This window comes from Rhinoderma darwinii, chromosome 1, assembly GCF_050947455.1.
Source record: "Rhinoderma darwinii isolate aRhiDar2 chromosome 1, aRhiDar2.hap1, whole genome shotgun sequence".
In the NCBI taxonomy this organism is placed as follows: Eukaryota; Metazoa; Chordata; class Amphibia; order Anura; family Rhinodermatidae; genus Rhinoderma; species Rhinoderma darwinii.
Genome location: NC_134687.1, coordinates 82,712,666 through 82,735,218, shown reverse-complemented (window position 1 = coordinate 82,735,218; position 22,553 = coordinate 82,712,666). Strand labels below are relative to the sequence as shown.

The following is a 22,553-nucleotide window of genomic DNA, read 5'->3' as shown; positions in this document are numbered from 1 at the left end:
TGGTATACTTCGTATACCAGAGCATTATTGCCTGTCAGTGTAAATCTGACAGGCAATCTGTTAGGACGTGCCTCCGGCGCGTCCTAACAGGCATATGTCCAGGGCAGACCTGGGGGCTTTTATCAGTCCCCCGGCTGCCATGACACCCCATCGGAGACCCGCGATTTCATTCGCGGGCCGCCGATGGGTGACAGAGGGAGCTCACTCCCTCTGTAAACAAAGTTAAATGCCGCGGTCGCTATTGACGGCGGCATTTAACGGGTTAAACGGCCGCGATCGAAGTAAACTTCGATCGCGGGCGTTGGAGCAGGAGCTCAGCTGTCATCAGACAGCAGAGCCCCGGCTCCTGCCTGCACGGGAGACCCGTGCAGGACTTAGACTAGGCTGACGTGAAAAGGCGTCAGCCTAGCCTAAAGCCCATTAGTGCATCACGTAAAAAGGCGTATTAGTGGTCACTAAGGGGTTAAACGGCAGAATTTTTTTTTATGTTGAAGGATGCCTTCATGGGTTGGGTATCCTGTTTTCCCATTTAGGAGGTTCTGGGAACATTTCTTAGGCCTCATGCCCACTTCAGTTTTTTCCTTCAGGGTGCTATCCATTGTTGTCACGGATAGCACCCTGAACCCATTAATTTCAATGGGGCCATGCACACTTCCGTTGTTTTAACGGAACCTTGCAGCCGTTCCGTCAAAAGTAGGGCAGGTCCTACTCCTTTTTTCCCGTTTTTGAGGGAACAGTCTCGGTCTTCTCATTGAATTTGGTCCGTGAAACAACGGGCTGCACACAGAAGCCATCAGTGTGCAGCCCGTGTGTGACAGGACCGTCAATAACGGCCGTTCAACGGCCGACGGAAGTGTGCACGAGGCCTAAGAACTGCTTCTTCACACAAACTAGTCTCACATTGTGGTTAAACTTCTTAAAAAAACAGAGCAGCTGCCCATAGCAACCAATCAAGGCGCTAATTTCGTTTTCAAAAAAACCTTTGGGAAATGGAATATGATTAATTGCTATGGGCAACTCCTCCACTAGTTTTGATATAAAATCCCCCTGCATTGGCTTTAAAGGGGTTTTCCGGGATATTGAAATAAGTTTTAGTGAGGCCAAAACTTGAAGAATCAAACAAACAAAGTGTAATATTCTAACCTTCGTAATGCCATTCCTGCTTCACCGGTACTCACCTGTCTCCGCTCCTTCCATATGGCAACCGTGACATCCATGAGACGTCATGTGATGGAGGAATAGACGCCACATCCTATTGACAGGCCTCCGTTGGCTGCTGCGAATACATCACATTTCATGGACATAATATTATCAGGTATGGATAATAAGCAAAAAGGAACAGGCAAGTACCAAAGGTGCGGAAGTCACACAGAATTACTAAAGGAAGTATATGACAATTATTGTATGAATCAAGTTTTAGATATATTAAAGCTTAGATAAATATCCTGGAATCCCCCTTTCATTTTATTGCTTTTCCTCAATTCTGTATTTCAGGTATGGAAATTTAGATGGAGATCCGAAGGAAGTATCACCAGTGATTGACCAGTTTCTGGAATGTGTTTGGCAGCTCATGGATCAGTTTCCATGTGCATTTGAATTCAATGAGAGATTCTTGGTCCATATTCAACATCACGTGTACTCCTGTCAATATGGAAACTTCCTGTGTAACTGCGAGAAGGAGAGGCGAGAACTGAGGTGACAGAATAAGCATTGTTCTCTGTATATCGTCACGAAAATATAATGTCAATGCCATGGCTAGTTCAATAGGTGTATTTCTTTATTTAAAGGGGTTAGATGGGAAACAAAAATTATTAGCAGCGTAGTCACTGCAGTATGTGAGTACACTGCTAATATACATTCTGGTCCCCCGTCAAGCGGATTATGAGATTTTCAACGTTTTTGGTGGCGCTGCCGTGGGAAGTCTAGTTGCACAGACTTCTCTGAGGACGATTTGACTCTTCGTCATGTGACTAGCCCCGCTGTACTCTATGTACAAGCAGTAGTACAGAGATTACATAGAGTGGGCAACTAAACTTCCGCTCCCCCGCAGCGTTATAATAATCTATGAAAATCTCTGAATCAGCGCGACAAGGACCGGAATTTATATTTTGAAACATTACATTAAAGTCTACAGTGAAATGTAAAAAGCACTGCACAACAACTGCGATTTGGTTTCTGGCGTTTTTCTTGCTTTTTATGGTGATGGAGTTTTTTTTCAAACTGTAGCATGCTTTGGGTGTAGCGTTTTTTCTGGCGTTTTTGCCATATGCTTCTTTATAGGTCTTAAAAAAAATGGCAAAAAAAAAAAAACATGCACAAAATGACACTAAATAAAAAACGACAAAGAAAGTTGCGCAACTAGACGTCCGCACCCCCGGCAGCGCTATAAAAAAATATGAAAATCTCAAAATCAATGCAACGGGGGAACGGAATGTGTATTACCTAGTGTACTCACATACTGCGGTGAGTACACTGCTAATAAATTTTGGTCCCCACATAAACCCTTTAACGCCTGGTTCACACAGAAACTTTTTGCAGCGCAACTGATTGATTTCAAGCTACAGCTGAAGTCTATAGGAATACATTGAGTTGCATGAAGTCTTGTGGATTTCAGCTGTGACTTGATAGTTATTAGTTGTGCTACAAGTTTTAGTTTAGCCCAGACCTAAATCTGCTGTTCCGGACAAAGGTGCTCCCACATGTGGCGCACTTGCAACTACAAAGTATGCCAATGGGAAAAATAATCTGCAATGCAGACAGATTTATCTAGTTCTTGCATTGCAGAATATTTTTCCCATAGGCATACAATGTAGTATTCAGCAGGGTATTTTTACTCTGCAGAAAAACAATGCAAGTACATCATGTGTGAGCACACCTTAACAAGCCCTGTACGAAGCATATTATTATTATTAGGATTTTGCGCATGTTGTTCAACAAGCGGAACATAGGTGGCACAGTACCTCAGTAGTTACTGCTAAAACCTTGCAGCATCGTCTGCATGGAGCTTGCATGCCCTAAAGTGTGTGTATAATTGATATAGCGAAATAACACTGTAACCCCTATTGGTTCAGCGGTTTCCCCAGAATATTCTAGTTGGGATTTCATGTTTCTCATTGGTGTGTTCATTTCTGTTAAAGTATCCATTCATCCTGCTGCTGATCCCCATTGAGAAAGCACTCCAAATCACTGATGTTGCTGGTTTCTTAGAAATGGGGACACTTTTTTCCCCTCCAATAAAGTGATTCTTTTTCCGATTCATGGAAGGTAATACACAAATATAACTATTATGCAATTGTAATCTTACAGAATTCATGAGAGAACCTATTCTCTTTGGTCTTACTTGTGGAAGCAGCAGTTGGATTATATGAACCCATTGTACAGACCGGATCATAGCCAGACACAAGGAACTCTGAGACCAAACACCACTCCATGCCATTTCAGGTAAGATATTAGATTGTGTTCCTCTTTCGCATTTAATGCAGTAGCAGACCTTTATAATAGCTCATCCTCTGACCCTTCACATACAGAAACATCAACCCTAAATTATAGGTGGATGCAATCGGATCACGCGTCTCATAATTTTCCATTAAGGGCCTTTTACACCGGCCGGTGCAGCGAGCGTCGATCAACGAGACATCGTTGATCGGCGCTCGTTTGCGCTTGTCACACGGAGCTGTGGATGGGGACGAGTGGTCGTTACTCCGATCACTCGTCTACATACACTATTATCATTTCGGCAGCACGTCTCCCTGTTTATACAGGAAGATGTGCTGCCGACAACGATAATATTTAACTTTTTTACAGCAGATGAACGCTCGTCTGCCCAATAATCGCCCAGTGTAAAACCCCCTTTATACTCTGTGTCTGATAAGGAAATCTTAAACAAACGGTCTTGTCTCACGGTGAAATTAAATAAAACGTTTATTTAGAAGTGAGACGTTACAGTAAAAAAGAAAGAATTAAATGAAAACATGGCCAGGTGAGATCTCCACAGAAAGGCAGTAGGTTAGAAATCTTTTAAAGGCTTTTTCTGGCTACCTGCATACTAAAGACATCATTTAATTTACAAGTATTATGTTGCCTAGAATATTGTGTCTGTCTCCAGTAAACTTGGCAATCTTATCTTGGAACGGCCTTGTAGTCCTGGTAGGGAGGCCAGCAGTCTCATATTCAGAGAATACTATTTAAGAAAAACCTTAGCTAGCAAGATTATATAAAATACATTTCAGAGGCAGAGTATACATACAATATATGGACACAATTATTGGGACACAGCTCTTTATTGAATTCAGGTGTTTCATTCAGTCCCACTGCCACAGGTGTATTAACCCCTTCCCGCTCCTGGACGTACTATTAGGTCATGGCAGCTGTATTGTTCGCGCTCCATGACCTAATAGTACGTCTCGGGAGTAACGGCCGTTTCGGCCGTCCTCCCGACACATACAAGAGCTGTGACAGCTGCTGTCTCGTACAGCAGCTGTCACAGCTCCTACAGCGGGGACCGATCGCTGTGTCCCCGCTGATTAACCCCTTAAAAGCCGCGTTCTATAGAGATCGCGGCTTTTTAGGGGTTAAGCTGCCATCGCCGGCCTGCTACACGATAGCGGCCGGCGATGGTGACTATGGCAACCGGACACCAATTAATGGCGTCCGGCTATGCCATAGACGGAAGCCTAGTGGGTCCTGACAACGTCAGGACCCACTATGCTTGCTGTCAGTGAGTAGCTGACAGTTCTAATACACTGCACTACGCATGTAGTGCAGTGTATTAGAATTGCGATCAGGGCCTCTTGCCCTCAAGTCCCCTAGTGGGACAAAGTAATAAAGTTAAAAAAAAAGATGTGTAAAAATATGAAAATAAAAGTTTTAAAAGTATTAAAAGTAAAAATCCCCCTTTTTACCTGATCAGTCCTTTATTATTAAAAAAAAGATATAAACAAATAAACTATACATAATTGGTATCGCCGCGTCCGTAACGGCCTGAACTACAAAATTATTTTGTTATTTATCCCGCACGGTGAACGCCGTAAAAGAAAATAATAATAAACCGAACCACAATCACAATTGTTTGGTCACTTCACCTCCCAAAAAAATGGAATAAAAAGAGATCAAAAAGTCGCATGTACCTCAAAATGGTGCTGATCGAAACTACAGTTTGTTACGTAAAAAATAAGTCCTCGCACGGCTTTATTGATTGAAAAATAAAAAAGTTCTGGCTCTTAGAATAAGGTAACACAAAAAGTGAATGATTTTTTACAAAACTTATTTTATTGTGCAAACGCCATAAGACATAAAACTATAAACATCTGGTATCGCCGTAATCGTATCGCCCCGCAGAATAAAGTGAATATGTCATTTATAGCGCACGGTGAACGCTGTAAAAAAAATAGAATAAAAAACAATAGTAGAATTGCTGTTTTTTAGTCACCACGCCACCTAAAAATAGAATAAAAACTGATCAAAAAGCTGCATGCACCCCAAGAAAACTGCAATGGATTCCTCAAGGGGTCTAGTTTCCAAATCGGGGTCACTTTTGGGGGGTTTCCAATGTTTTGGCACCACAAGACCTCTTCAAACCGGACATGCTGCCTAATAAAAAAGAGGCCTCAAAATTCACTAGATGCTCCTTTGCTTCGGAGGCCGGTGCTTCAGTCTATTACCGCACTAGGGCCACATGTGGGGTATTTCTAAGTTGCATTTCTCTGATAAATCCTTGTGTGTTATAAAAAAAATGGTATAAAGAGGATTTTCTGACAAAAAAAAATGTAAATTTCACCTCTACTTTGCTCTAAATTTCCGTGAAACACCTAAAGGGTTCATAAACTTTCTAAATGCTGTTGTGTATACTTTGAGGGGCCTAGTTTCTAAAAAGGGGTGTTTGATAGGGGTTTCTAATATATGGGCCCCTCAAAGCAACTTCAGAACTGAACTGGAACCTAGCTCTGTGGCTTGAATAACAAGTGGTTTGTATATTAAGTGGAGTTCCAAAAACCGGAGTTGAAAAGAGGAGTTAAAGTCCCAGTAAGTACTCTTCTACTTCTTTATCTTTTTGATTAACACCTGTTCGCTGTTTTTTTGTAACTGGGATAATGGACAGCAAGATTGGAGGTTTTCTTCAGTGCACAGTTTGCCATATGTATGCACGACTGGAGCCGGAGTTCCAGGGTGAATATCTCTGTGGCAGATGTGAGCATATTGTTCACCTGGAAGCTCGTATTAGAGATCTGGAGGAGCAGAATGCAACACTGAGGAGGATAGACAATTTTGAACGGAGCTTGCTGCTCACAGAGCATGCAGTTAGTGGGTTACAACTGGAGGGTGAAGACATGGGTGAGCAGGATCAGGTAAGTAGCTGGGTTAATGTAGTTAGGGGCAGTAGAAAGGGGTCAAAGACAAGGAAGGCCGATCCGGTTACTGACATTCCAGGCAAAATTGCCAAGTTGGGTGATGATGCGAGGGTGTCAGTCTCAGAAATGGCAGCCCTAGTGGATACTGATCTCCCTAACAGCCGGGAGAACAGCCCAGCTAGTAGTCGGCGGGATGGTAATGCAGGTAAGCCAAGACAATTGATAGTCGTAGGGGATTCTATAATCAGGAAGACGGATAGAATTATTTGTCGCCAAGACCACCTCAACCGAATGGTTTGCTGTCTCCCTGGTGCCAGGGTTCGGCATGTGGTGTAACGGGTGGACAAATTGCTGGGAGGGGCTGGTGATGATCCAGCTGTCGTGGTCCATGTCGGTACCAACGACAGAATAAATGGTAGGTGGAGGAGCCTTAAGAATAATTTTAAAGAACTAGGCTACAAGCTGAAGGGAAGGACCTCCAAGGTTGTATTCTCAGGAATACTGCCTGTGCCATGCGCATCACAGGAAAGACAGCGGGAGCTTAGGGAGTTAAATGCATGGCTGACGTCTTGGTGTAGAGGAGAAGGATTTGGGTTCCTAGAGCACTGGGCTGACTTTTCATTGGGGTACAAACTGTATTCTGCAGATGATTTGCACCTAAATGGAAGGGGGTCCGCTGTGCTGGGGGAGAGAATTCTAGCTGGGGTGGCGGAGTATTTAAACTAGGGCTGAGGAGGGAGGTCAATGTAGAAAAAAAAGGGGTAGCCAGGTTAGAGAGGGGTCAGACTATATTGGTGGGGGGAGAAACAGAATGTGGGGAGAGGACTAGACAACAAGATAAGGAGATCCTTTCGTTACAAAACATCAGTGTAAATAAAAAGGACCGATTAATGTCAAATCACATTTCTGATAATAAAAGTGAAAAACTGACAGGCAAGTTAAAGTGTATGTTCACAAATGCCAGAAGTCTAGCAAGCAAAATGGGGGAGCTGGAGGCCTTGATACTGGAAGAAAATATAGATATAGTTGGTGTTGCTGAAACATGGCTGGACTCTTCACATGACTGGGCTGTAAATCTACAGTTTTTTACACTTTTTCGTAAAGACAGGACAAATAGGAAAGGTGGTGGTGTATGTCTGTATGTGAGAAGTGATATGAAGGCGAGTGTGAAAGAGACAATAGTGGGTGAAGACTATGAGGAGGTTGAAACCTTGTGGGTGGAACTAGAAAGGGAGGTAAACACTGAAAAAATTACTTTTGGTGTAATCTATAGACCCCCCAATATAACTGAGGAGATGGAAGTTCAGCTATATAAACAGATGGAGCGGGCTGCACAGGCGGGTACTGTAGTGATAATGGGAGATTTTAATTTCCGGGATATTAATTGGTGTCATGGTTCGGCTTCAACTGCAAAGGGGAGACATTTCCTCAACCTGTTGCAGGAAAATTTTATGGGCCAGTTTGTGGAAGACCCGACTAGAGGTGAAGCTCTGTTGGATCTGGTCATTTCTAATAATGCAGATCTTGTTGGGAATGTCAATGTTCGTGAAAACCTCGGTAACAGTGATCACAATATAGTTACATTTTACCTATACTGTAAAAAACAAACGCAGGCTGGGAGGGCAAAAACATTTAATTTTAAGAAAGCCAATTTCCCCAGGATGAGGGCTGCAATTCAGGATATAGACTGGGAAGAACTAATGTCAAATAATGGAACAAATGATAAATGGGAGATTTTCAAATCTACTTTGAGTTATTATAGTGCAAAATTTATTCCTACAGGTAATAAGTATAAACGACTCAAATTAAACCCCACATGGCTTACACCTTCTGTGAAAGGGGCAATACATGACAAAAAAAGGGCATTTAAAAAATACAAATCTGAGGGTACAGCTGTAGCCTTTGTAAAATATAAAGAGCTTAATAAAATCTGTAAAAATGTAATAAAATTAGCAAAAATACAAAATGAAAGGCAGGTGGCCAGGGATAGTAAAACAAATCCCAAAAAATTCTTCAAGCATATAAATGCAAAAAAGCCCAGGTCTGAACATGTAGGACCCCTAGATAATGGTAATGGGGAGTTGATCACAGGGGATCAAGAGAAGGCAGAGTTACTAAATGGGTTCTTTAGCTCTGTATATACAACTGAAGAAAGAGCAGCTGATGTAGCCGGTGCCAGTGCTGTTAATATATCAGTTGATATACTGAATTGGATGAATGTAGAGATGGTCCAAGCTAAATTAAATAAAATAAATGTGCACAAGGCCCCGGGACCAGATGGGTTACACCCTAGAATTCTTAAAGAGCTTAGTTCAGTTATTTCTGTCCCCCTTTTCATAATATTCAGAGAATCTCTAGTGACTGGTATAGTGCCAAGGGACTGGCGCAGGGCAAATGTGGTGCCTATTTTCAAAAAGGGCTCTAGGTCTTCCCCGGGTAATTATAGACCAGTAAGCTTAACATCCATCGTGGGGAAAATGTTTGAGGGGCTATTGAGGGACTATATACAGGATTATGTGACAATAAATAGCATTATAAGTGACAGCCAGCACGGTTTTACTAAGGACAGAAGTTGTCAAACTAACCTAATCTGTTTTTATGAAGAGGTGAGCAGAAGTCTAGACAGAGGGGCCGCTGTGGATTTAGTGTTTTTGGACTTTGCAAAGGCATTTGACACTGTCCCCCATAGACGCCTAATGGGTAAATTAAGGACTATAGGTTTAGAAAATATAGTTTGTAATTGGATTGAGAATTGGCTCAAGGACCGTATCCAGAGAGTTGTGGTCAATGATTCCTTCTCTGAATGGTCACCGGTTATAAGTGGTGTACCCCAGGGTTCAGTGCTGGGACCACTATTATTCAACTTATTTATTAATGATATAGAGGAAGGGATTAATAGCACTATTTCTATTTTTGCAGATGACACCAAGCTATGTAATATAGTTCAGACTATGGAAGATGTTCATGAATTACAGGCAGATTTAAACAAACTAAGTGTTTGGGCGTCCACTTGGCAGATGAAGTTTAATGTAGATAAATGTAAAGTTATGCATCTGGGTACCAACAACCTGCATGCATCATATGTCCTAGGGGGCGCTACATTGGCGGAATCACTTGTTGAGAAGGATCTGGGTGTACTTGTAAATCATAAACTCAATAACAGCATGCAGTGTCAATCAGCTGCTTCAAAGGCCAGCAGGATATTGTCGTGTATTAAAAGAGGCATGGACTCACGGGACAGGGATGTAATAATGCCACTTTACAAAGCATTAGTGAGGCCTCATCTAGAATATGCAGTTCAGTTCTGGGCTCCAGTTCATAGAAAGGATGCCCTGGAGTTGGAAAAAATACAAAGAAGAGCAACGAAGCTAATAAGGGGCATGGAGAATTTAAGTTATGAGGAAAGATTGAAAGAATTAAACCTATTTAGCCTTGAAAAAAGACGACTAAGGGGGGACATGATTAACTTATATAAATATATTAATGGCACATACAAAAAATATGCTGAAATCCTGTTCCTTGTAAACCCCCCTCAAAAAACAAGGGGGCACTCCCTCCGTCTGGAGAAAAAAAGGTTCAAGCTGCAGAGGCGACAAGGCTTCTTTACAGTAAGAACGGTGAATTTATGGAATAGCCTACCGCAGGAGCTGGTCACAGCAGGGACAGTAGATGGCTTTAAAAAAGGGTTAGATAATTTCCTAGAACAAAAAAATATTAGCTCCTAAGTGTAGAAATTTTTCCTTCCCTTTTCCCTTCCCTTGGTTGAACTTGATGGACATGTGTCTTTTTTCAGCCGTACTAACTATGTAACTATGTAATACTTCGCTTCTTACATTATACTGATAATGAGCCGTGCCCACCCCGAGATGACCCCAGTTTTGACCGTTTGTATAAACGGAGACCCCTATTAGACCGTTCCAGTGCCCGGTTTTCCCAAGCATACACCCCCGAGAAGTGTATTTCTATTGATGAGTCCCTAGTACATTTTAAAGGGAGGGTTCAATTCCGCGAGTACCTGCCGGGTAAGAGGGCAAGGTATGGCGTGAAGATGTATAAGCTGAGCGAGAGTGCATCAGGGTATACCTACAGGTTTAGGATATATGAAGGAAAGGCCACCCCCAAACCAGACTGCATCCTGGACTACAATAGGTACATGGGAGGGATGGACTTGTCAGATCAAGTCCTGAAGCCCTACAGCGCCATGTGGTGAGGTATAAGAAGCTGAACGTGCACATCATACAGATGGCATTGTACAATGCGTACGTGCTACGTCGATGTGCAGGCCAGACGGGAACTTTCCTGGAATTTCAAGAGGTGATTATCAAGAACCTAATCTTTAGGGACCAAGAAGGGGGGGAACCCAGTACTTCTGGAAGCGAGGCCACAAGCATCATACCAGGTCGGCAACACTTTCCAGGAGAAGTTCCCCAAACTGGCAAGAAGGGAAAAAGTCAAGAGGTGCAAAGTCTGCTATAAGAGGGCGATAAGGGATGACACAATATATCAATGTGACACGTGTCCCGAATAACCAGAGCTCTGTATGAAAGTGTTTTAAGATGTATCATACAGTCCTTGATTTTTAACCTACCCCAGTTTTACTTACCCTGATGCACTCCGCACAGCTTATCCCCCCTCGTCTTTCCCCTCTGAGCCCTGCTGTGTGCCCAGGCAGCTGATAACAGCCACATGTAGGGTATTGCCGTACCCAGGAGATCCCACATTACAGTTTATGGGGTGTAGGTCTGCGGTCAAAATGCTCACTACACCTCTAGATGAATGCCTTAAGGGTGTAGTTTTTAAAACGGGGTCACTTCTTGCGGGTTTCAACTGTACTGGTACCTCAGGGGCTTCTGCATACATGACTTCGCACTAGAAAATCCCCAGTAGGCCAAATGGTGGTCCTTTCATTCTGAGCCCTCCCATGGGCCCAAACAGCAGTTTATCACAACAAATGGGGTACTGCCGCACTCAGAACAAATTGCGCAACAGAATGGGGTATTTTGTTTCTTGTGAAAATAAGAAATTTTCAGCCAAAACTACATATTATTTGAAAAAAATAATTTTGTTTTCATTCCCAGCCCAATTCAAATAAGTTATGTGAAAAACTATGGGGTCAAAATGGTCACAACACCCATAAATGAATTCCTTGAGGGGTGTAGTTTCCAAAATGGGGTCACTTCTGGTGGGTTTCCATTGCTTTGATACCTCTGGGGCTCTGCAAATGCGACATGGCACCCGAAAACCAATCCAGCAAAATCTGGATTCCAAAGAACACACAGCGCTCCTTCCCTTCTGAGGCCTCCCATGGGCCCAAACGGCAGTTTATCGCCACAAATGGGGTATTGCTGCACTCAGGAGAAATTTGGCAACAAAATGGAGTATTTTGTTCCCTGTGAAAATAAGAAATTTTGATCACAAATGACATTTTATTGGAAAAAATGAATTTTTTTTTTCATTTCACAGCCCAATTCAAATACGTGCTGTGAAAAAAATGTGTGGTCAAAATGGTAACAACAACCATAAATGAATTCCTTGAGGGGTGTAGTTTCCAAAATGGGGTCACTATTGGGGGATTCCTACTGTTTTGGCACCTCAACACCTCTTCAAACCTGGCATGCTGCCTAAAATATATTCTAATAAGAAAGAGGCCTCAAAATGCACTAGGTGCTTCCTTGCTTCTAGGGCTTGTGTTTTATTCCACGAGCGCAGTAGAGCCACATGTGGGACATTTCTAAAAACTGCAGAATCTGGACAATAAATATTTAGTAGTATTTCTCTGGTAAAACCTTCTGTGTTACAGAAAAAAAAATTAATAAAATTGAAATTCAGCAAGAAAAATGAAATTTGCAAATTTCACCTCCACTTTGCTTTAATTCCTGTGAAATGCCTGAAGGGTTAAAAAACTATCTAAATGCTGTTTTGAATACTTTGAGGGGTCTGTTTTTTAAAATGGGGTGTTTTATCAGGGTTTCTAATACATAGGCCCCTCAAAGCTACTTCAGAACTCAAGAGATACCTTAAAAAAAAGGCTTTTGAAATTTTCTTAAAAATATGAGAAATTGCTGTTTATGTTCTAAGCCTTGTAACGTCCAAGAAAAATAAAAGAATGTTCAAAAAAACGATGCCAATCTAAAGTAGACATATGGGAAATGTGAACTAGTAACTATTTTGGGTGGTATAACCGTCTGTTTTACAAGCAGATGCATTTAAATTCTGAAAAATGCTATTTTTTCAAACTTTTCTCTAAATTTTGCAATTTTTCACCAATAAACACTGAATATATCGACCAAATTTTACCACGAACATGAAGCCCAATGTGTCACGAGAAAACAATCTCAGAATCGCTTGGATAGGTTTAAGCATCCCGACGTTATTACCACATAAAGTGAAATATGTCAGATTTGAAAAATGGGCTCTGAGGCTTAAGGCCCAAACTAGGCTGCGTCCTTAAAGGGAATGTGTTGCCAGCAAAACATGTTTTTTTTTTTTTTAGTTAAACAGTTAGTGTATAGGTGATTAAACATTGTTCTAATTTTTTTTTTTTTTTTTCACGAGTCAGGAAATATTATAAATTGGATTCAATTTATAATATTTCCCAGCACTGGTCACTAGATGGAGCCATTCCCAAAATTGCAGCATTGCATGTGGTAAAGCAACCACATTGCTTTATGCTGCAAAATTGGGTAAAAATACCTCGCTCTAGTGAGCTCTCAGAATCCCCCCCCTCCTTTATCCTGGCTAGTGCCGGGAGAAACGAGGGGTTTGAACGGTCTAACCTCCTACACTGTGTGTCGCCATTTTTTGAGCTAACACACAGTGTAGTAGGTTTACATACCGTAGTAAACACACACTGAAACACGAACATACATAGAAATAACTTACCTGCTCCAGTCGCCGCTGCTCCCTCCGGTCCATCCGCTCCATCTGCTGCCGCTGCTCCATGTGCACAAGTCCGGAAGCCGCGACCGGAAGTAGTAATCTTACTGTCCGGCCGCGACTTCCGGTCCACAGGAAAATGGCGCCGGACGGCGCGCATTTCAAATTGAACTGTGTAGGAGCATGCGCCGTTCCCACACAGCAGCGTACACGATAGTGGATGGAACGGGCCCCGTTCGCAGTCCCTATGGGACTGGAGCTGCCGTATTCCATGTCTGTATGTGTCGTTAATCGACACATACAGAAATGGAAAAAAAAATGGCAGCCCCCATAGGGAAGAAAAAGTTTAAAAATAAAAAGAAGTAACACACAAACACACAAATTAATCCAAACGTTTTTAATAAAGCACTAACATCTTTAACATATTAAAAAAAAAAATTTGGTGACACTGTTCCTTTAAGGGGTTAAACTAAGCACCTATCCATGCAGTCTCCTTTACAAACATTAGTGGAAAAAAGTGGTCATTCTAAAGAGCTCAGTGAATTCCAGATTGGTACTGTATAAGCATGCCACCATTGTAACAAATCAGTTTGTTGGGCGAGTTTGGTGTGGAAGAACTTAACTGGCCCGCAAAGAGTCCTGACCTCAACCCCATCCAACATCTTTGGGATGAACTACAATAAATATTGCTAGCCAGGCGCTCGAGTCTAACATCAGTATCGGACCTCACAAATGTTCTTCCAGATTATCACTAAATTGGCTTCAGTACTATAAGGGGTTGTCTAGATGAGACAACCCGTTTTATGCTGTATATGTCTTAATAAGGTCTTAACTGGAAGCCCATGTGCCAGTGTTTTAGAACAAATGCAGAAAGTCATCGCTGTAAAAATCTGACTTTGCACAAGTGTCTGAATTTAAAGAGGGTCTGTCACCAGATTATAAGTGCCCTGTCTCCTACATAATCTGATCGGCGCTGTAATGTAGATAACAACAGTGGTTTTTATTTAGAAAAACGATAATTTTTGATCAAGTTATAAACAATTTTAGATTTATGCTAATTCATTTCTTAAATGACAACTGGGCGTGTTTTTACTTTTTACCAACTGGGCTTTGGGAAGAGAAGTGTATGACGCTGACCAATCAGTGACCAATCAGCGTCATACACTTCTCATTGTTCCAGCACAGCGTGATTGTGCATTTAAAGAAGCTGGGCTGGAACAATGAGAAGTGCAGGACGCTGATTGGTCACCGATTGGTCAGCGTCATACACTCCTCTGTACAACGTCCAGTTGGTAAAAAGTAAAAAACACGCCCAGTTGTCTATTAAGAAACTAATCAGCATAAATCTAAAATTGTTTATAACTTGCTCAAAAATGATCGTTTTTCTAAATAAAAAACCACTGTTGTTATCTACATTACAGCGCCGATCAGATTATGTAGGAGATAGGGCACTTATAATCTGGTGACAGAGTCTCTTTAACAAAATATGGGTATCTGGCACTCATACTAGTTTCCCATAACATACACTATATGGCCATAAATATGTGAACACCTGACTTTCAAACCTTTATGAGGTTGTTGTAAAGCCCATTCCAAAACCATGGACGTAAAAAAGTTGAGCTGCCTTTTGTGGCTATAACAGCCCCCAATCTTCTGGGAAGGATTTCCACAAGATTTTGGAGTGTGTCTATGGAAATATTTGTCCATTCAGTGAGAAGAGCATATGTGAGGTCAAGCACTGATGTTAGATGAGAAGTTCTGGCTCGCAATCAGCGTTCCAATTCATCCCGCAGGTGTTTGTTAGGGTTGAGGTCAGGACTCTGCGCCAGCCACTCGAGTACCTCCACACCAATCTGGTCAATCCATGCCAAGCCCCGTAGCAGTCATGGAATGGACCTTCTCCAAACTTTTTCCAGAAAGTTGGAAGCATACAATTTGTATTTCTTTGTCTCTATGTCTTTGTATTTTATAACATTAACCTGCACTGGAAATAAGAAACCTAGCCCGAACCCTGAAAAACCGTAGGTACTGTGCATTCTAGTAGGTAGCGTTCTCCTGGTATCCACCAAAACCAGATTCAGCCATCAGACTGCCAGGTAGTGAAATGAGATTCATCACTCCGGAGAACACATTTCCACTACTCTAGAGTCTAGTTACAGCATACTTTGCGCCACTCCAGCCAACGTTTGGCATTGAGCATGGTGATCTTAGGTTTGTGTGTAGTTGCTCGACCATTGAAACCCATTTCATAAAGCTCCCACTCCCGACGCACAGTTCTTGTGCTGATTAAGGGTATTACAAAACATAAAAGTTGCTGGATTATAATCTTGTGTAGTTGTACATATATTAACTCTTCATTCTTGTTTTTGAATAACTGGAAGGTTTTGGAGGGGCCTTTACAACCGATTTGAGAAAGGAATGCACCCTCGACAGTCCGTGACTGATTTTCTTCAGGCAGTAAAAGAAGAGACCCAACAACTAGAGGAGGAAATGGAGTTCATGGAAAAGGTATCTATCTGCTGCATTACAGCATTAAAAAATAAATAAAAATCAATGACCTGCCCCACATGTAGGCAAATAGCATAATACTTTTCATATAGTAAGGCTCAGAAACGGCTCAATGAGACTGCTAATTTTGTTTTAGTTTTAAAAGGGGTTATCCGGGAGTTTTAACATTTTGCAGGAGGGAAGAGAGGGTAAAAAAAAATAAACTGACAGATAATCATCCTTTTAAATGCCCCCTGCTACAGTGCGGACACCACTTTTGGCTGTTGCTCCGGTCCTAGGATCCTCAGTTGCAGTCACGTGCCATTCATGAATGATGAACGGCACATGACCGCGAAGACCAGCGATAGGCTGCAGTGGCACGTGACCGCTGCTGGAGGGGACCAGAGCTGGGGCCAACAGGGGTGTTATCACTAGAGCAAGGGGGGGTGTTTGAAAGGGTGAGTACCTGTTCGTTTATTATTTTATAGCCCCCTCCCCTGCTCTCTTGCAAAATTTTTAAACACCCGGATAACCCAGTTACTGTGTAAGCTTAGGTTGTAGTGTAGATTGATTCAACTTTTAATAGCGGTTGTGAGAAACAATTTTCATGAAGACAGATATGGACATCGCCAACACATTTCAATGGCCCTCTCTTGCAGGCAAACAGTGGAGATCTGCCACAAATGTTGTTTAGGAGTCTACAAGTAAAGTAAATCCTTGAGCACCGAGGGGTTATGGAGTTTTAGGACACCAGAAAAATTTAGATATGTTTTCAAGAAAATAAAATGTTTTCTTGTATCACAATTTCTCCTTTAGAGATTAGCAAAGCTGGAAACCAGAGAGGCTAATGAAACCAATAAGAATCTCAATGACCAGCAAAAAATCCATACCTTTCAGATGTGCATCACCAAACACTCTTCTGCTAATACACCCCAAGATTACAGCACCAACCTGAAGCTCTTTCCCTCCCGCAGTCCTTCCCAAGGTGAGGACGACTCAGCACTTATCCTAACCCAGGACCATTTGAAGAGCTCTGACCCTGACCTCTCTGCAAACAGTGACCAGGAATCTGGAGTGGAGGATTTGAGCTGCAGGTCTCCAAGTGGTGGGGAATCGTTACCCAGTGAGGACAGTGGAAAGGATCCGGATTCAGATGAAGCAGTATTCCTGAATGCTTAGAGATGTTAATAACCATTGGCTATTATATGTTTAGATTTATTTATAGGGATTGTAATCTGGGAAGAATATACTGGGTAATAAAATGAATGAACTAGGTTCACGCATTTTCAATAGTGGTCTATGCAGTGGAGACCAGAAACAAAATATGTGTATGTAGGCTTTGGGCATATACAGAAGAAATTATTTATTTTAGACAGAGAATTAGGGTGCCCGGATAGCTTTATCTTCTTACATCAGTGCAATGATGTAGGTATCTTTGGGGGTCTACATTCAAAGCATGAATCATGTCACAATTTGCACACGTATTAGCGATTAACACTATTAACCAGACACCGGGCACACTGTATGTAAGGGCATACATGCATAGTCTTCAAGTTTAGATCAACATAATCACATATAGGAAAGGAAGGGACTAAATTTGCTTCCCTTCTGGCAAAATAGCCGATAAATAGATCAAAGTTTGCCATACAGTACCTGACTGGACAGTAATGTTTGACATCAGTTTTTTTAGGTTACCGCAACCATCACATAAACCAGTGTTTACCAGGATGCCAAGTCAGTGTACTACATCATTGATCCCATCAAAACCATAACCTCAAAAATCTTATTTGAAATGGATTGTCAGGTTTAGAAAGTGCATTTTCAAACACCCTATTAAGGAATTCTTCGTTAAAAGAGAGAGGTCCCCAAATCATAACCCTCGTCAAATAACTGGAGAGTGGCTACAAAAAGTGTCTGTCGCTCTGGAGGACCCAGAATGTCCATGTATTGATTTCAGGAGGCAGAGTGTAATCTTTCTTTTGCCTTGCAGTGGCGCTACAGTGGATTAAAATACTTCCTGCCAGATTCACTCACAGATTATAGCGGATAGCTGGCGATACCCTTTTATCAGCTTAAGTTTATTGGGGACCATTCTTACAAAAAAAAATAAAAATGTTGATAGTGGACAACCCCTTTAAAGAGGCTCTGTCACCAGATTTTGCAACCCCTATCTGCTATTGCAGCAGATCGGCGCTGCAATGTAGATTACAGTAACGTTTTTATTTTTAAAAAACGAGCATTTTTGGCCATTTTTGTATTTATGCAAACGAGGCTTGCAAAAGTACAACTGGGCGTGTTGAAAAGTAAAAGTACAAGTGGGCGTGTATTATGTGCGTACATCGGGGCGTGTTTACTACTTTTACTAGCTGGGCGTTCTGACGAGAAGTATCATCCACTTCTCTTCAGAACACCCAGCTTCTGGCAGTGCAGATCTGTGACGTCACTCACAGGTCCTGCATCGTGTCGGCCACATCGGCACCAGAGGCTACAGTTGATTCTGCAGCAGCATCAGCGTTTGCAGGTAAGTAGCTACATCGATTTACCTGCAAACGCCGATGCTGCTGCAGAATCATCTGTAGCCTCTGGTGCCGGCTTGTCTGACACGATGCAGGACCTGTGAGTGACGTCACAGCGTGATCTCTCGAGAACACGGCTGTGTCTGCACTGCCAGAAGCTGGGCGTTCTGAAGAGAAGTGGATGATACTTCTCGTCAGAAAGCCCAGCTAGTAAAATTAGTAAACACGCCCCGATGTACGCACACAATACACGCCCAGTTGTACTTTTACTTTTCAACACGCCCAGTTGTACTTTTGCAAGCCTCATTTGTATAAATACAAAAATGGCCATAACTTGGCCAAAAATGCTCGTTTTTTAAAAATAAAAACGTTACTGTAGTCTACATTGCAGCACCTATCTGCTGCAATAGCAGATAGGGGTTGCAAAATCTGGTGACAGAGCCTCTTTAACTGGTTCCCGACCGCTGGCTGTGTTTTTACGGCCAGCGGTCAGGGTGCTTAAAACCCGCGCCATACTTTTTTATGGCTGGGGTTTTAACTTGCTGCCCGAGTGATCGGGCTGCTGAATGTCGGGTCTCCGGCTGTCAGTGACTGCCGGGGACCCTGAGGAGAGGATAGAAGCAGCTTTCGCTGCTTCTGTCTTCTCTGATCACTTGTATACAGCGCTCAATGAACGCTGTGTATAGGAATAGAGGAAGCGGCCGCGCCGCTGTCTCTATTGGTCCCGTTGTTCATGTGACTGGTCACATGATCGCCGGGTGCCGTTACTGACAGACTGCTGCTGGGTCTTACTAGACCCAGCACAGCCCCTATTAGTGACAATCGTCCTATGAGAGGGCTGATTTCCCCTGTAACTGGGGCTGCTGTGCACAGTGGAAAAACATGGTGTAAAAGAAAGAAAATAAATACATAAAGTTCCCCAAAAGTCTTTTTTGACCTTTGAGGGACAGAACAGAATAATAAAAAAAATAGTAAAGTAAAGTGCAAAAAAAGTAATAATAAATACAAATAAAATACCCACCCCAAAAAACCCGTTCCCCCCCGCCAATCACTGTCGTAAAGCTAGCGCTGACCCAATTACCCTAATATAGACATGTAATATATAAAAATTTACGGTAGACAATGACGATCAAAAATAAACGGTCTATTTTAGGGTAAAACTATGTTATTACCAAAAAAAAATAGCTGAAACGTAAAAAAGCTTTTTTTCTTTACTATTGTTTTCAAACTTTAAGAATAAAAATTCTAAAATAGCAAAAAGGGTGTGTATAAAAATGATAAAAAAGAAAAGAAACCTGCATTGTCTACGGAAAAAACAATCGCAAAAATCACGTCGCTAGCCCAAAAAATAAAAAAAAGTTATAGCCATTTAACTAACGCGTTCTAAAAAGGGCTAAACGGTGTCTGGTCCTGAAGGCTCAAAATAGCCCGGTTCTGAACCGGGGTAAGAATCCAATTATCAAAATGATGAATATGGTAAAGGGTACATATACTCACTGGTAGTAAATCTCAATTTCGGTTAGTTTTCCCCAACATGTGTAGTTAAGATTATTTTCACGGAGTCTCTGACCTGTTTAAGGAATATATAAATTGGCAGTCAACGCTTCACTGCCAAGGTTTGTATCATAAGTATGTCAGCAGCTTATACAAGATAAACGATACAATGTATCAAGAATGTGTCTAGTGCTTTCGCACTTTGCATTGACACAAACTAAATTAATCTAGTGTGGTTGGTAATAATGTTATTTTTTTTAGCATATCACATATATTCATGTCCAGTTTGTACCTTAGTTGCTATCTATTTTTATATATGTTTGTAAACTGGACATAGAATATCAGAGATATCGGTAGGGCCCAATAGCCGCACTTAGAGAGATCTGCATAAGGTAGATAGATTCAATCCAAGTCCAGCACATCCAAGTTAGGTGCAAGGAATATTGTTCAAGTGCGAAGACAGACCCTAAATTCCTATCCTACCCACTATTAGACCTACGCGTTTCTTTGCGATCTATTTCTGCCGCAAATCTTCAGGGGCCTACAGCAATCAATCCATTAGATCTTCTAGAATTCTAGAAGTCTAAGTGTACAATGCACTGAAAGCAACAAATCGTGCTACAACGTGGACATAGTAAGCAAAAAAGTATACATCTGACGTTAAGGAGACAAAGGTGGAGAAAATAGAGCTTCACTGCTGTGAATACCTCTGCCAAGTCTGATAGAAGTTATAGAAATATCCTCATAATCAAGTGATTCCCCAAAAGCATTGCAAGATAGTAATGTAATACTAGGGCTATATGGACGACTTTGTCACAGCAATATCGCGCCTGCAATACAGATGCCTTCCGTTCCCACAAAAAAATAAACATGCTGCAAACTTTAGTGGAAATATTCCTATAGAAACACACTATTGGGGCAATAACAAAAAAACAGCGATAAGCTAAGTGGATGCCCCAAATTCATTGTGCAGATCTTGTAGACTTCTATACGAATAAAATAAAGTGGTCACCCCATTAGAAATATGCTCTGGTCCAGATAGGATGGGTCCACACATTGCCTTTCCCTTTCTTTCTATTGCAAGTAAGCTTGGATGGAGTCCAAAATTGGGAGGATAATGCTTTCCTTCAGGAAAGGATTCTGCATGGAGTAGTCATTTTCGTATAACAGATTTGGCTTTAAGGCCCTTTTACATGGGCCAATTATCGGGCAAATGAGCAATGATCGGCCGATGAACGAGCAAACCCTTACTATTCACTTTTGTATCTATGTAGAACTTCCGGATCTTCACATTGCAGATATCCCACTTGAGCAGATTAGTTGGGTGCAATGTACTTGAATCCTCGTAAGCCGGTTTAAGAGCCATAGGGTTCTCTTCAAGCGCTTCCAACACTGGGGTTTTCAGAATCCTTTTAGAAGAGTGATCTATGGTAGTTACATGTAGGGTTCATGACATCACATACGATCAGTTTCTGCACGGAGCTAGTTCTAGTAAGGGAAGAATCAATGTTGTGTAGTATCTCCCCTGATATTCTGTAATGTGTCCGCCTGCGTGCGTGGCTAATGGGTGTTCCTGCCAGTTTGAATGTTTATTGAAGCTGCTAGAAGTTTATTTTGTAAGCTGCATGGATAATCTTACCAAAACAATTGTTCTCACGTCTTGACTTTCCTGCTTATTGTGACCAATACCCTATTGGTTCTATATGAGAGTTTACAAGCGCTTATAGTGCTACTATATAGGAACAAAGCTTTTAATGTAACAGGAAGACCATCATAGAATAATTGTTCCTCCAAACAGCAGATTCCAAAGTGTGATAGATGGCAGTCATTGTAAAGTAGAACTCCCAAACGCTCCACGTTGAAGCCATGGAGTGTGTCAATATCTAATTTTTGTGATGAGCATTTGACATCAAAGATCACCTTTGAATAGAGCTGCGTCCCCATGACACCTTCCTATGTTTTGATCACTCAGTATTATCATAGGGACACTGGGCCTCTTAGCAATCAATCAAAATCCAGCCTTGGTTTTTCTAGCACAGACAAGAAAATTAAGAACCGATTGGTTGTATTAGTCCCACTTTTCTTATGAAAATACTGAACTGCCAGGGCCAGGACGTGTTGTTGTGGTGCCCCTAAATCGGGTGCAGTATTTCTTTTGGGAGTCCTTCTCTACTGCAGTGTTTTTTTTTCACAATTTCATTCTTTTCCTCCTAGTTTATTTATGGAGTCATTGCTTATTTTTGTGACGAATAATAAAATGTTACGATCTATTTTTTTTATCTTGTGTTGCATATTTTGGTTGTAATTTACATGCAGAAATGGATTTGCGTTTTCAATTATATTAAATTATATTGTCAAGCAATATTACCTTAATTGTAACTATATCAATTCAAAATGTGTGTGTAAAGTAGTCGAATCTGTAACGTGCAATTAAAATATTTTTTTAAATATTTCTTTTGTGTATGTGTAATATGAATATGAACAGAGCTTGAGTGTCGCACAGAGCATGATGGATTTATCAAAATTTGGTGTCCTTTCTAGCCAACAGCAGATCCATTAACAGGCCGTGCAGCGGGGGAGGGACCGTCGCCTTCAATTGGGCTGTCTTTCTATTTTATATACTTTCCAATAAATGCCCAATTATCCGGAATATTTGATATTCAAACCCTTATCAACTCCCTTTGCAATTGGATAAAAGGTATTTTACAGTATATATGTAGAAGAAATGCTAACTTTACAAACCGGATCGATCTATAAATCCTCATTGTAACACCGTCACATCCCCTCTGATACTACCCTGCCTATGTTTCAGTCTCCACTGTAGTTGGACCTT

The 22,553-nt window shown here is 41.6% G+C and overlaps 1 protein-coding gene across 3 annotated transcripts in view; it reads left to right on the top strand.

Moving 5' to 3' along the window:
* The window catches only part of MTMR7 (myotubularin related protein 7), a 99,997-nt gene extending 82,155 nt beyond the window's left edge, over positions 1 to 17,842 (top strand). Inside the window, exons 11-14 of one of the 3 annotated variants that reach the window (XM_075860130.1) lie at positions 1,495 to 1,695; positions 3,307 to 3,441; positions 15,605 to 15,731; positions 16,608 to 17,842. In XM_075860130.1, the coding sequence (XP_075716245.1) occupies positions 1,495 to 1,695; positions 3,307 to 3,441; positions 15,605 to 15,731; positions 16,608 to 16,889 (745 nt within the window). In that variant the 3' untranslated portion in view covers positions 16,890 to 17,842. Of the gene's footprint in view, positions 1 to 1,494; positions 1,696 to 3,306; positions 3,442 to 15,604; positions 15,732 to 16,526 lie in introns of all 3 variants that reach the window. The other 2 variants (XM_075860129.1, XM_075860131.1) reach the window with 2 other exon arrangements.
* Positions 17,843 to 22,553: the final 4,711 nt, after the last annotated feature.